The following is a 15,289-nucleotide window of genomic DNA, read 5'->3' as shown; positions in this document are numbered from 1 at the left end:
ACACACACAAACCCTTCCACCATGATAAGGTAGCGATTCATGGAGGGGAAACAAATTAGGCATAATATCAGAAAGTATATTTAAAAAGAAAGCTCTTGAAAGAGCCATGTTGGGTGTTTTGAAGCTTTTCCTAATGGCATGTAAATCAATTCCTGGAATCAGATACATTTCTAAAAGGTATATAAAAGGAAAGATGGGAAAAGGGAGGATATTCTAAAGTTAACCAGAAACTTGGGAAAAAATATCAATACCAGTGGAAAAGTACCTCCTCTTTTTCCTTCAGAGAGTTTGGATGGGAGAACTTTTCAGAGCTTCAGTGCAATGTAGGTTTCTCCACGGGGAACTAACTTGCTGGAGATCCTGAGGTGAAAAGCATAGAAACCACTTCCATATTTTCTGGTCTTGCCCACAAATCAGCACATACACAAGACATTAGAAAAAAACATTTAAAGTAACAATTCTGTTATCATTTGATACCCTGTACTTAGTTTCCAAATTTCCAACTCTGGAGGGTGATAAGAAGTATTTGTTAGTAGCCGGTAAGAAAGCACTCAACAGGAAGTAACTAATTAAATCTCCCCTTCAACTGAAGTCTGGGTTGATGTGATTTACAATATTTATGTGATGTGAGAAGCTGACTCTTATTTTGAGACAGGAGTTGGAAAAAAAATCACACTCATCTGGAAACCCTGAACTCACTACACCAGATCCTCTAAGATTTTAATTTTAATAAATAAATAAATTTATTAAAATGAACAGATAATTTTCTTATCTCGAGTAAAATGCTAGTCACTATTCTCCACTGGTTTATTAGTTTTGTTTTCGTCTTTCCTTCTCTGTTTTGTTACGCTAATGATAATTATGGACCAAAAGTGCATTCAACTCAATTGTAACACTTATATTTTCTGAAAGAAAACTTGAATAACACACATCTATCTATCTCCTAGACTTCAGGAAACACAGCCTGCCTCTCCATATCAATGTCACTGGGGTGAAAAGAGCTTATGGCCACACATTCCTTGACATTCACATGTCATGGACCCCTGAGGTGGATGTAAATGCCACAGTGACAATGGGCCAAGCAGTGGCATTATTTCTTCAGGGTGTTTAGGAAGGAACCGGCTGCTTCATCACTAAAGCCTACAGAGGACTGGTGGAGAGCGTTGTCATTACTAGCGCCATTGTATGTTATGAAAAACACCACTCAAGCATAGAAGGCTCTCAAGAGAGTCATAAAGGCTACAGAGAGAATTATAAGAGCTAATCCTCCATCAATTGACTCAACATACACACAACTCTGCAAGAAAAGAGCCCAAAACATCATCAGAGACAGTTATCATCAGGGGTCACACGTCCTCAGACCAAAACAATCATGGATCGCATGCAGCTCGAGATGCAGGAGAGTGGACGTGCTGATCACGAGACGCTCTCACAACTGCTTCTTTCCTACTACAGTCAGACTGATGGCAAAAACTAAATAAGGACTAACACAAAATCTAAGTTACTCAGTGTGATATATATTTCAATGTGCAAACCCTGTGAAAATGGTCAGGTACAAGGCACTAGAATAAAAATGCAGCAGCTAATGTCTAATGGGACTATGGGTCAGAGTCCCATTGAAATTAAAGTTATGGCTATATCTGCATTCATTAAAAAAATAATCATCTACTTTACATCTAAGATGACTTCTGAGTTGTACACGTTGCTTCTTCAGGGACCTGACCGATTCTATAGACTACAGTCAAATGAAGGCAAAATGCCCCCCAAAAGTCCAACAGTTTGACTAGAAGGTTTCTAATCTAGTGGGGTTTTTTTTCTTTGATTGTTTATTTTAAAACTTCCCCTTGAAGTTACATTGAAGCAGTGCAGGTGCTTCAATCAGAAAACTGAAACAGTTTGATCAGCTGTGACTGGTCATCTTTGTGCAGACGACACTGTATTCTCATTTCCTTCCATGAAACCACATGTCTGCCTGATAACATGCTGTGTTGCACAACCTTGTACTGAGGTTAGAGTGGGGAGGGGCAAACTTTAATTCATCATTCGCTACCTGTCCAAGCAGGCTGCAGATACCGGCTTTGTCGCTGACTGGTCTGCTGATTTTGGTTCAGTGTCAGCCAACGGAGAAGATGCTTCAGGAGCTGAGGAACCTGCTATCCCTGGAGGTCCGACTGTGGGGCAGGAAGGGGCACAAGAAGGGGTGCAGGGTGAGACTCGGGGCTGGCCCCAGGGAGAAGGGATTCAGCCAGGTGGAGAATCAACAGCAATCACCCGGGACAGTGAAATCACACCAGCTGAAGATGAGGTTAGCTGCTGGGAATCTCAACCTAACTCCAACCTTCATTCCTCCCTGTGCTGTGGAGAGGATGATAGTACAGGGCAGGCAGATTCAGGGGCAGATGAATTAAGGAAGGAAGATCGCAGAAAGTCTACCCCGGGACTTATATTCACCAATGAGTACGGTGAACAAATTGAGGAAATTGCAGAGGACAGAGGAGACAAATGGTCCAGGTCTCCTGAAGGGTCAGGATCTGAATATGAAACTGCTGAGGAGTGGGGTGATGGTGGTCAGGGAGGAGGCTGGGCAAGTGCTGATGATGAGCTTTCATATGATGATCGAACCCAAGAGAAGAGCCAGAAGGTTCAGGCAGGTGGAGCTGTCCCAGGAGATTGTCCTCAAACAAGAGAAGTTGTTTCCGATTGTTCTAGTATTGCAGCCAAAAGAAACAGAAATAATTCATCCGAAGCAGTGCCAGAGAGACCAGATGTTTATCAAGATCACTGTGAAACTGAAGGAGAAACAGATGAAAGAGTTTATTTCTCTGAAACACAGGGAGGTGCGTTTGATTTTGATCTTATCTCAGAAAAACAGGGAGGAGGTGCGTTTGATTCCGATCTACTTGCAGAAACTTGTGGAGGAGGTGCGTTTGATTCCGATCCTTTTGCAGAAACACAGGGAGGAGGTGCATTTGATTCCGATCCTTTTGCAGAAACAAAGGGAGGAGGTGCGTTTGATTCTGATCCTTTTGCAGAAACAAAGGGAGGGGGTGCGTGTGATTCAGATCTTATTGCGGAAACAAAGGGAGGAGGTGCGTTTGATTCCGATCCTTTTGCAATAACTCAGGGAGGAGGTGCGTTTGATTCTGATCCTTTTGAAGAAAAACTGGGAGGAGGTGCGTTTGATTCTGATCCTTTTGCAGAAACACAGGGAGGAGGTGCGTTTGATTCAGATCTTATTGCGGAAACAAAGGGAGGAGGTGCGTTTGATTCCGATCCTTTTGCAGAAACAAAGGGAGGGGGTGCGTGTGATTCAGATCTTATTGCGGAAACAAAGGGAGGAGGTGCGTTTGATTCCGATCCTTTTGCAATAACTCAGGGAGGAGGTGCGTTTGATTCTGATCCTTTTGAAGAAAAACTGGGAGGAGGTGCGTTTGATTCTGATCCTTTTGCAGAAACACAGGGAGGAGGTGCGTTTGATTCCGATCCTTTTGCAGAAACACAGGGAGGAGGTGCGTTTGATTCCGATCCTTTTGCAGAAACTTGTGGAGGAGGTGCGTTTGATTCCGATCCTTTTGCAAAAACACAGGGAGGAGGTGCGTTTGATTCCAATCTTATTGCAGAAACACAGGGAGGGGGTGCGTTTGATTCCGATCCTTTTGAAGAAACACAGGGAGGAGGTGCGTTTGATTCTGATCCTTCTGAAGAAAAACAGGGAGGAGGTGTGTTTGATTCAGATCCTTTTGCACAATCACATTGTGGAGACAAAATGGGTGGTTTTGAATTTGATCCATTTGCTGAGACTTCAAAGAAAGCTGAGGCTGTGTTAACTGGGGATAGAAAGAGTGGGTGGGATTTTTCCAACAGTTTCTCAGCCATCTCTTCAGGGACCGGGGCTCCTGCTTCCAGCAATACCTCCTGGCAGGAAGGTAGTGGCAGCAAAAATTCTGCATCCATCTGTGGAACAGCAGCAGCAGGAAATAAAGAAGTAAACAATCCCCGAATTCACAAAGAACCAGAAAATTCAGACATGTCCGAAGATGAGGCGGCAAACCGGAGATTTGGAAAGTTGTACCAAGAGCTAGATACAGAAAAGGAAGAGGTACTTGACTCCCTTCCTTTTGTAGTTGAATGGTAGATTAGAAAAGAATAGAAACAAATTTCAAACAGACCTTTCCTGTCTACCACCCTCCCAGAGACTGAGAAACAGTGAAAGTCCTAAAACCTGGACCTCAGCCTGAGCTCCTCCTGCCTCTCCTTTTGCTTGCCTCCATCTCTTACTATCCTCTGCTTGTTCATTCCATGTTTACACCCATTTCAAAACGAGTCCATCTTGTTATTAGATTGGTCTTACTTGAAGGCTTCTAATATTATTAATACTAACATATATCTCTGGAATTCAATTTAGGTGACCAATACATTTAATGGATTTTCACAGGTAATTTTATTCTAAGCTTAAAGTAATTGGATCCAAAACACTGAAATGAATCGAGTTGTTGTGATTAGTGTCTGGGTTTTGGTAGAAGATCGTTCTTACTAAGTCAACTGAAAGTTTGGGTTTCACCAATGATTCGCTCTAATTCATTGTCATTTTTACTATTTTCTCTAGTTTCTACAAACAATTTTCAGACTTAGAGTAGAACAACGTAAAAAGATTAGAAGCAGGAAGGGGTCAATGCAGAAGCAGGAAGGGGTCAATGCAGAGTTCAGAGATCACTGCCAGAGACTAGTGACTTTGAAAGTAGATGGCGAACCCAACAGCTTACTTCCACAAAGCCAAGAAGCCTTTATTGTCCAAGTAATGTTAGTCTCCTCTCCAAGTGTCTCTGTTCTATGTCACAACAATGTTTGATGAGAGTGTTCTGCAGATGTACTGAAAGTAAAGCAACAGCACTCCTGCTACATTTGAATTTTTCAAACGTAGCTCCTTAAACCTGCATTTGAGTTAAATCTGGAGATGGTTGCTTTCTCCAAAGATTCTAACCATAGCATGTTAGAGAAGAAATCTGAGAAAACTTTCACGGGGGGAAATTCTCTATGTATGATAACTCTGTTGAAATCATGGATCTCACACTTTAAGTGGCCTCATAGGACCATAATTTTTGAAGGTGCAGTTGCAGAACTTTGATTGCATCTTATCCTACATCCCCATCTCTTAAATATTTCCCTTTTATTTGTGAATGCTAAAAAATGATGCAATTCTCAGTCAGTCAGTTGTGACTTGTTTTTCTCTTTTTATTAAACACATGCACTCTTAAGGATCCATCATTTTTCGCAGATTTTGATAAGATGGTGAGTTTTATAAACATTTGTGTAAACCCCCCCCCCCCCCCCCATCTTCCATCTAACTAAGTATCTACACACCTATTTACAGTTCTGTGAAAAACTGAATCCACCTCATTTTTCAGCAGCAGTAACCTGCTGTGATGCTTTCTGTGGGACTTTCTCTGTCACTGTGAAGGAGTTTATGTCCACTCACTTATGCACAGCCTTCTGAAGGTCCAACCACAGCATCTCACTCAGGTTGAGCTCTGGACTCTGACCAAACCATCGTAGTTGCTCCATTTGTTCCTGTTTCAGCCGTTCTGTTGGATGTTTGTGCTGCTGCTGATGGTCCGAGCTTCAGCTATGGGACAGACGGCCTCACACTGACTCTAGAACACTTAGACAAGAGTTCACGGTGCACTAAGATCATCGTCCCTCCTCCACCGTGCTGACAGCTGCTCTCAGGTGTTTTTGCTGATATGCTGGGTTTGATTTTGTGCGTTATGGACAAACATCTCCACTTTGGTCTTGTCTGTCTGAAGGATACTGCTCCAGGAGGCTTTCTTTTTAGACAGAAGAAGCCTTCCCCGGCAGTCCTGCATGCTCAGGCTTTTTTTTAGTCATACTGTCATGAAGTTTAAGTTTAAACCTGCAAACTGAAGAGTCTGAGATGGAGCTCTTGTATTTTTTTGGAGTTTCCCACAGTAAATGATAAATGGACTTGTAGTTGCATACTGCTTTTGTGCTTTAGCTGACCACTGCAGGCTTTTTGCTTACAAGCCGTATTCACCATAGCTGGACTGGCCATCGGGCATACCGGGCATTTGCCTGGTGGGCCGATGTTTTTTTTTTACGTTTTTTTTTATGCTGGCCGATGTGTAAAAATAAGTCGGTTGTTTGGTGGTGGCTATGGCGGAGCTTCCACAGAGTCAGCAGGTGGATGAGAGAAAGGGGAGGCAGGAGGAGGAGAGACCCGAGGCGGCTGCCGGTCCGAGTGTCAGGTGAACTGAACTTCAGGTAAGAAGTTATCACTGCAGTGTATCTGTGTCAGATATAAACCAAGTTTAGGTGGAGTTTTTTTGCGCTGTGCTGACTTTTTACAGTCAGTTACAATAACTCGTACTGTGTACTAGCTAGCATGACAGAGTTTATATACAGCTGGGTGGGTGCTATGATGTTACTGATAAGGAATTGTATTTTACTCATAAGGTTAGTTAGTAGAGTTGCCAACCATCCCGTAAAAACGGAATCATCTCGTATTCAGAGAAAATATTACGTGTTTCGTGTTGAGCTGAAAAGGAACAGTTTGTCCCGGACTTCAGCTAGAATGGAAAAATGACACAAAGCTGGAGTTATTCTGTGTCTTCACGCTGTCAGCTGTTTCTTCTTTCATTCTCTCGCCCTCCCTCTCCTGTTGCTACTTCAATCATGAAACTGATCAATGATCAGCTGATCGTCTCTTTTTTTGTTTATCGCCCACTTTGCGCCAGAAAGAGGAAACCAGCGGATGTCGCGCTAAACAACAGCAGCACGTTTAAGCTTGATCAGCTGTTGTTAGAATTTATTTAATATTAGTTTCTAGTATCAGCTGATGTTTGCTGGAGCCACAGCTGTAAAGCTGCTGGTCATGATGTCGGTTTCGATATGTGGTGAGAGGGAAACATGAAGATGAAACCAGGAGATGAACAGGTGATGGAGAAACAGGTTTACCTTTTAGGTGACATGAATGAGTTGAAGGGAAGTTATGAACTGTTTCTGAGAGACAAATAACACCAGGATCCTTTTTTAAGTAGCTGACAGCTGGTAACTGTGCAGGGGCGGATCTAGCAAAGCTTTGCCAGGGGGCCAGGTAGGGCATTAACAGGGAGAGGAGGACACAAAGAAGCACTTTCTTATTCTCATTTAAAATGTCTCACTTTAATATATAATGATCAGAATCTTAAAGACCAAAGTTTTTATCTGATCTAAAATGTATAGAAATCATACATATACCAACAAGACTGTACATCACTGTCACAACAGTGTTTGTTTTCATTCAAAGGCTTTATGGCTTTAATACCCGGTGGGCCGGTCTCTAGTCAAAATGCTCGGGCTGATTTTTTTGTCCCAGTCCAGCCCTGTTATCCACCCACTCACACACACATTCATTAAAGTGGGTTTTTTGTTTGTTTGTTTGTTTGTTTGTTTGTTTTAAAAGCCAAAATCCCTTGTTAAACACTGTAATGCATGCACTGGAGGAAAATTCAGTATCTTGGCCAGGGATACTTTGACATTAAGGCTGAAATAGCTGTGGAATCGTCCATTGACCTCCAGACTGCTAGACAACCCACTGAACCACAGCCATCCTATGATCTAACGTTGGGGTGGGGTAAATTTGCTGTGATGTCCACGCCAGGGAAGATTCAAATTCAAATTCAAATTTTATTTGTCACGTACACAGTCATACACAGTACGATATGTAGTGAAATGCTTGGACAACTGCTCGTGACCTAAAGAAAACAAAAAAGGAAAGGCTATGAATAAGATAGGAAATAAATATGAAAAATTAAAAAGGGTAAATTTAACTAGGAAGGAATAAAATATAAATTAAGGTTAAAAATGAAATAACTGTACAACACAAATTAGAATGAAGGGTAAATTTAACTGGGAAGAATAAGATAAAATATATAAATTAAAGTTGAAAATAAAATAACTGTACAACAAAATACACAATACACAATATAGAACTATATAAGAATGTATGAAGAAATCTAAATCTAAATAAATATATACACAATAACAGCAGCTGTACAAGTATTAACTGGAAATGAAGAATATAGTGACCAGTGTTGTGCAAAAACAATGTCCAGAAAGTCCAGTGTGTGTGTAAGAACCATATGTGTGGGTCAGTACTATGTGGTGGTGTGATTGAGAGACCGTATCGCCTGCGGGAAGAAGCTCCTCCTCAGTCTCTCTGTGTTGGTCTTCAGGGAGCGGAATCGCTTTCCTGACCTCAACAGAGAGAACAGTCTGTTGTTGGGATGGCTGAGGTCCTTCACCATCTTCCTGGCCTTGGTCCAGCACCGCCTGCTGTAGATTGAGTGCAGGTCAGGGAGCTCGGAGCGGATGGTGCGCTCAGCTGACCGCACAACCCTCTGTAGAGCTCGTCTGTCCTGCATGGTGCTGTTCCCGAACCAGGTTAAGATGTTTCCCGCCAGGATGCTCTCTATGGTGCACGAGTAAAAGTTCCTGAGCACCTTGGAGGGCAGTTGGAAGTCTCTCAAGCGTCTGAGGTGGTAGAGACGCTGTCGGGCCTTTTTCACCACGGTGTTGATGTGACAGGACCATGACAGGTCCTGCGTGATGTGAACTCCGAGGTATTTGAAGCTGTCCACTCTCTCCACTGGGCACTCGTTGATGACGGGGGTCTGGTAGTTCCTCTCCTGCTTAGTGCTGAAGTCCACTATCAGCTCCTTTGTCTTACTGACGTTTAGAAGGAGGTTGTTCCTCTGGCACCAGTTCTCCAGATTCCTAATCTCCTTCACGTAGGCCGTCTCGTTGTTATCAGAGATCAGGCCCACCAGATTGTGTCATTGTGTTAACATACACCAGAATGGTGCAAACCAGCAAATTTCCAGAAGATCTGCTCTTACAGAGGTGCTCACACTTGATAAGCAACCATAACTGGTGCATTTTCTTCAGCATCTGGCTGCTATGGAACCTCCTAATTCCTTAATTAAGGGTGTACTTAGTTTTTCACAGAGCTGCATATGTATGTACTTATCACCTACATAGGTAACTACGTACTTTTTTTTTTACATCATGTAAATATATGATATCAGTCCTGAGATGTATTTATTTCTGCCAGTGAAAAGTGTTAGACTGACCTAAAGCCTAACTTGTAATCATATAACTGTTTAAATGCTGGGAGCTCATATTATGAATTCTGTGGCGTTTAATGAACATCATATTAAATATTGTGAAATGAAGTGGGACATTTAAAGTTAAATGCCATCTTTCTCTGAAAAAGAATGAAGGAAACAGTGAATCAAATGACGCTCTGGAAGCTGCAGAGGCCCAAGCTGCAGGTTCAAGAGAGCCTGCAGCAGAAGACAAACCTCCATCTCTCACTACTGGAGGAGAGCAAGATGAGTGCCCACCTCTTTTTGCTGGAGAGGAACCTGTATCTTCAACTGCAGGAGCAGAGATGGAGGAACCTCCAGCTCCCCCTGCTGGTGAGGTGGAAGAATCTGGAGCTGCTCCAGCTGGTCAGGACGATACAGACACACATTCAGACAGCCTGAAGGAGGAAAAGCCTGCTGTGAGTGGATAACCTTGTAAAAATGCTGCCTTTTGTGATAACCTAATCATCATCTCATCAATATCATCACTGTGACCTCCATCTCATCGTATCATCATCATCACTGAATGAGAAAATCATTGAACTCCACACTGGAGATGTGTCAGTGTGGAAATCATTCTTCTGTTTCCAGCCTGTATCCAGTGCGCATGAAATGTCTTTTTGTGTAAGGATTTTAACCCTTTGCCCTTCTCATTTCATGCCAACAAACCCATACCCCAATCTTTACCCTACCCCATCCACTTTATGACACAAAATGAACTCAATCTCATAAAACACTGCTGCTTTTTGAAACAAAACAAAAACAAAAGCCTTTTCAATTAGCATCACTGAGTTTAAATCGTTATATTCTACTGTTTTCCCAAAAAGTTGACTATGTCCATAGCGTTTCCAGTGGGATGACAATAAAATGTTTCTCCCACTGAAAACGTCCAGATGAACAGAATCAACTTTTTGGATTTTCTTACCTGGATGATTGAGCAGGTATCAACGCAAAATCTATTTTATTTTCCCAAAGTCAACAGTGGTATCTCCAGGCTCAGAACAGGCAGAGGTCAGTGAGGTAGGATACTCCACTTCTTCTGTTTGTTTGCTTTCACTGTCATTTTTACTGTTTATCGGCAACAATTATTGAACAACATAGGTGTGAATGTGAGTGCGAATGCTTGTCTGCATCTGTGTGTTAGCCCTGGGACAGACTGGCGACCTGTGCAGGGTGTACCCTGCCTCTCACTTGAAGACAGCTGGAATAGGCTCCAGCCCCCCCATGACCCTGAAGAGGATGGATGAAGTGTTGAAATGAAATGATGAGAATGAATGCAGCTCTCTGAAAGAGACCTTGAAGAATAATGGTTTGACCCCTACGTTGGTCGTTTTTTGAAACAAAATTCATTTTTTTTCTGTGATTTTACACATGCTGAATTCAGGGTGGTGGTCACTGTTTCATATCTCTTTTCTCACATGTGAACAGGGAGGTCAAAGTTCTAATTTTACAAGAGCAAAAGTTATTATTAAATGTTTGTTCAAACATTCAATGGCCACACAAATGTTCTCAAATGGAAATGATTTCTGTCTGTAAACAGATTCCTCCTGCTGAACAGGCCAAAACTTCTCCCAGTGAAGCAGCTTCATCGGTGAGTCTAGCATCATCACTTTAGATTCAGAAGAAATCATGAAACTTAACTCAATGCCCGTGTGTGTGTGTGAGAGAGAGTGGCTGAAATTGTCATATCAGCGTGTTCTACAAACATACAAATTGTTCCTTAATTTAGATTGGACAATAAGATCTGATTGAAGTGCACACTTTCAGCTTTCATTCAAGGGGTTTAACAAAAGTAATGCATTAACTGTTACACAACTTCCCATTTTCACTGGAGGAATTTGTCTAAACCAGGGGTCGGCAACCCGCGGCTCTTTAGTCCTTATTTTGCGGCTCCGGGTGGTTTGGGAAAATAAATTAGAAGTATTTAGCTGAAGTGTATTTTATTTGTGTTTAGTTCTTTTTAACTTGTAGTTCTAAATTGGAAGATTACTGTGATTTTGAAATATAAAAATAAAATTATATCGTATTATTTTTTCATCGCTCAAAATAAGCGTCACACTCGCGGAAGCCGGTGTACCCGCCGAAACGCTGTGCATTTATCGAGACTTTCAACCCCAGGCGGGCCAGTTATGGATCTTCGGATCCACATTATGTCAGCAGCTGTTCTCCACCGTGAACTACGTTAAAAACAAACACCGCTCACGCCTCACAGATGACAGCTTACAGTCCTGCGTGAAGATGAAAGCCTCGTTTTGCAGACGCTGTGCGCAGAGGTTCAGGACCACAAGTCTCATTGTAAACATATCACAGCAGACCCGACGATGCTTGCATGAACAAGCTTTTCAGCATCTCTTTATTGACCGCTTTTCACACACGGTTGCTGTACACATACAGCCGGCTGTAGCTTTGCAGCTCACAGCCCGACACACACCAACACAACAGCAGAGAGAGCACAGACTTTAAGGCGGCGAGGCGTGATTGCGGGTGCCGCTCAGGTGCGTCCGACTTCCATGCAGCGGCACTGCAGACCACGCCCCGCCACACACATTAACCAGGTAAAATACATATTTGGGTAGAATTTTGCAAATATCTATTTTTCATTTTTAGCAGCATAGTACTTTTTTCCAGTTATTTTTTAAAAGTCAGGTCAAGGCTCCAAAAGCACAAAGGCGATATGAGGGTGGCTCACAGCAGCTTTTGTCTGCTGGATCATTTTAGTTCAGCGTCTTTCCTTTGGTTATATTTCTTTAAGAGTTCAAAATGTGTTAATTACATAAATAAAAGGTAATTTTCTCTGTAGCACTTCGTGGATTTCATAAGCAACACACCTTAGTTGCTCCGTGGATTCTTTTAAAAAGCAGTTAAAAACTTTTCTTTTCAAACAAGCCTTTTGTTGTACGTATTTTATATTCTTTACATTATTTACATTTGATCTTTTACATTGTGTATAATGTCTATTGATTGTATTGTTTATTTTAATATTTGTGTGCAGCGCTTTGTGACTGCCTGTCTGTGAAAAGCGCTTAATGAATAAACTTTGCTTACTTACTTTAGTTGTTCACACAAAGCATAAAGGTAAAAATAACAACATATACAGTGTTATCTTCACTTTAGATTTCAAAAAGTATTCCCAGCTCCCAGTGTTTTCTTTTGCGTGGAAACCGGGTCCAAGTGGCTCTTTGGGTGTTAAAGGTTGCAGACCCCTGGTCTAAACCAAGGCTCAAAACTGAAAAACTGACATAATTTCAGATATAAGAATTGTTTTTAATACTTGAAAGCAAATCATTTGCAGTTGGTAACGGCCTGTAGAATCATTACACTAGAATGTTGTTTGCTTTTTGAGATGCTCTGCGGGTCTTTACTGCAGCACAATCAGCTGCTGCTTGTTTGTGGCTCTCTGCCTTCTGTTTTGAATTTATTAACTGTAAAAGTGCCCTGCTGGGCTGAGATCAGCTAAGTCTTTCAGCCATAGAAAAATATTGCGAAATTAAGTGAGACATTTCATTTTGCAAGATGCTCTGCAGCAGTAACCTGCTGTGATGCTGTAAATATGAAATGAAAGTTTTTAGATGTGATCACTAAATGCTCAATGTCCTCTGCAGGAAAATATGCCAATCCCTTCTGTTGTGATTGAGCCTGCCTCAAGTAACGAAGGTGATGATGACCGAGATGCTGACATCATCTCTCCCACTGCAATCAGTGACAATGGGGTGACAACTGAAAACCAGAACATCAAGCATATCAGTCCTTCTGGGGGAGCGTCTGGACTTCCTGATGATTTCCTTTACAAGGTGAGGCTTCTTAGTAAAAGCAAATATTTTATGCTATCAATTGAGGAGGAAAAAGACTTTTCTAATGAACTGTTAAAATGTGGAGTCTAATGTCTGTAAACTATGATGGATACCTGCAGGTGGAGACCATACACGACTTTGAGGCTGCAAATTCAGATGAACTTGACCTGAAGAGAGGCGATGTGGTTTTGGTGGTTCCCACTGCCTCAGTGGAAGATCAGGTGATAATAGCTGGTCACACAGAAATGTAATAAATAAAAGTTCTTCACCAACATGACAAACAACATCTTAACAGGATTGTTCTGATGTTTTTGTGTGTTTGCTGCAGGATGCTGGCTGGCTCACAGGGATCAAGGAAAGCGACTGGTTAACATTTGGAGCTGGTGCTCAAAAAGGACTTTTCCCAGAAAACTTTACTCAACATTTGGAGTAAGATGTTCCCTGACATGGCAAAATGATAAGTAGAAACATGAGTAATCTGTGTCCCAGCCATTGAATCAGCATGTAGCCATTCCTTTTCTTGTACGTTGTACCTGCTGCAGCTGTCTGCTGGACAAACAATAAAAATTCTCTGGCAGGTGAAACTGTACTAAAATGAAATGTTATTGTTAAAAAAAAAAGGAAAAAAAGAAGAGAGAGAGTAGTACTCTTCCGAGTTCCCCTGATGATTTAAGCATGGTGTGGTAGTATGTTCCACCCTCCTGTGGAAGTAAGATATGCCTTTTGTTTAAATAGAAATTATATATAAAACAATAATAACTCAACAACAAAAAGCTTGAAGTGACCAGGTGAAAACAAAGGAAAAAGATAAAACTGTCTTTGCACTGTGTGGTAATCATTTTGTTTTGCTATGAAAGACTACAGAAACTTTAATGCTGTGATTTGTTTGTGAGTGCAACATGAAACTTGGGTTTCTTTTTTCTGACACGTTGTAACTGTAACTCTTGAATCACTGTTGATGTTTTCTGTGTTATCATTATTGGGTGTGTGGTGATTGATCTTTCATTTGTAATATGTGTTGATGAACTAACTCACTGACCTGTGTTGCTTTGGTTCTGCTAAGGGGATACTGATGTTTATTGTCTGGGTTTTGGCACACAAAGTAGTGCAAATGCTGCATGAAAATCCTAAATATTCAAAGTACATATACTAAAGATGACAAATAAAGAATTTCTTGTGTGTTACGCATAGATTTGTGTATGGCATATCATCTGAAAATTTGGTTACAAGAAAAAAAAAAAAGCAAATAAGGAAATTTTTTGTCAGCGGTTTAAGTGTTTCATCAAATAGAAGGTATTAACAAACCAGTCTGCAATTATTTTTTTAGGCTTCAGAAAAATTACTCTTATACTCTAGAAAATGTAAACCTTCATCAAACTGGTTTTGATAGCCAGGTGAAGCCTCCCAGTAGACCTTTATGTGATGCACACAGCCTTGAGATAATATTGGTGTAATGAATTAAATAGTAAATTCCATGTTTGATATTGTATATGGTTCTATGCTAATAAAATAAATAATAAAATATTAATGTTTCAATCAAGTAATTGGACCAAATGGTATCTTTAATGTTTAGAAATCAGTCAAAAGATAAAAAAGGGTATGCTATTAGAATTATGTTTTAATTATTCTTTAAAGATTTAAATGGTTTACATTAGGCTATAGCCAGCTCTAAAACGGGGTTCACTGGAAATGACTGAATAACCCTAACGCCAAGAATCCACAAATTCTGTGGCATCCTGGTAGCAGCATGCACCTGCCTGCCAAGTTTGGGCCAAAATGTGAGTTTTTAGGGGTTAAGTATTGTCATGTCTAGGGTTCCCTGGTGGACTCAAAATGCAGACTTGCAGTTCTCACCTTAGTGTGTTTAATTGCAATGAATGATTCAGAAACAAATTACGCTGGGGTTAGGGGTGAAGAAAAAGGGGAAATCAAAGTTGGGAGCACGGTCCCCGAAGGGGGCCGCGCTCCAATGCACAGACCATACCTGCTCCCATCTCAGGCATCCAGGACCCCCCCAGTGGAGTTCCAAATGGAATGTCATAGATGCGGTTCGAGAGGTGGGGGGAGGAGGGGTGTAGAGGTTAGGGCGTTGGTTACGGCCCCGTCCCCCCTGGGGGGGACCGAGGAATGCGCGGTCCTTCCCTCCTGGGCCCCTCCCTCCCCGGTCCCAAGAAGACCAGTCCTGGTCCTGAGATTGGGGTCGAGAAGTCTTATTGGTCCGCACACGGGGGTTAGGGTTTAGGAAAAAGAACAGGGACCCAGCAGCCGCTGCACCCCTGTGGAGGCACGCTCACGTCGAATGAAGTGGGCAGATGTCCCCCGTTCAAAAAATTGCCCATATAGGGTGATAATTGG

The 15,289-nt window shown here is 41.7% G+C and overlaps 1 protein-coding gene across 7 annotated transcripts in view; it reads left to right on the top strand.

Annotated features, from left to right (window-relative positions):
- Window positions 1–14,458, top strand: part of amph (amphiphysin) — a 48,557-nt gene extending 34,099 nt beyond the window's left edge. For 2 of the 7 annotated variants that reach the window (XM_026148844.1, XM_026148843.1), the window contains exons 15-22: window positions 2,063–4,099; window positions 5,257–5,289; window positions 9,272–9,562; window positions 10,119–10,163; window positions 10,684–10,734; window positions 12,746–12,934; window positions 13,054–13,155; window positions 13,263–14,458. In XM_026148844.1, coding sequence (XP_026004629.1) covers window positions 2,063–4,099; window positions 5,257–5,289; window positions 9,272–9,562; window positions 10,119–10,163; window positions 10,684–10,734; window positions 12,746–12,934; window positions 13,054–13,155; window positions 13,263–13,367 — 2,853 coding nt within the window. In that variant the 3' untranslated portion in view covers window positions 13,368–14,458. The remainder of the gene's footprint in view (window positions 1–2,062; window positions 4,100–5,256; window positions 5,290–9,271; window positions 9,563–10,118; window positions 10,164–10,683; window positions 10,735–12,745; window positions 12,935–13,053; window positions 13,156–13,262) is intronic. The other 5 variants (XM_026148848.1, XM_026148847.1, XM_026148845.1 and 2 more) reach the window with 5 other exon arrangements.
- Window positions 14,459–15,289: the final 831 nt, after the last annotated feature.

The sequence above is a fragment of the Astatotilapia calliptera genome, chromosome 18, assembly GCF_900246225.1.
Source record: "Astatotilapia calliptera chromosome 18, fAstCal1.2, whole genome shotgun sequence".
Lineage (NCBI taxonomy): Eukaryota > Metazoa > Chordata > Actinopteri > Cichliformes > Cichlidae > Astatotilapia > Astatotilapia calliptera.
This window is presented reverse-complemented; position numbering and strand designations above follow the sequence as displayed.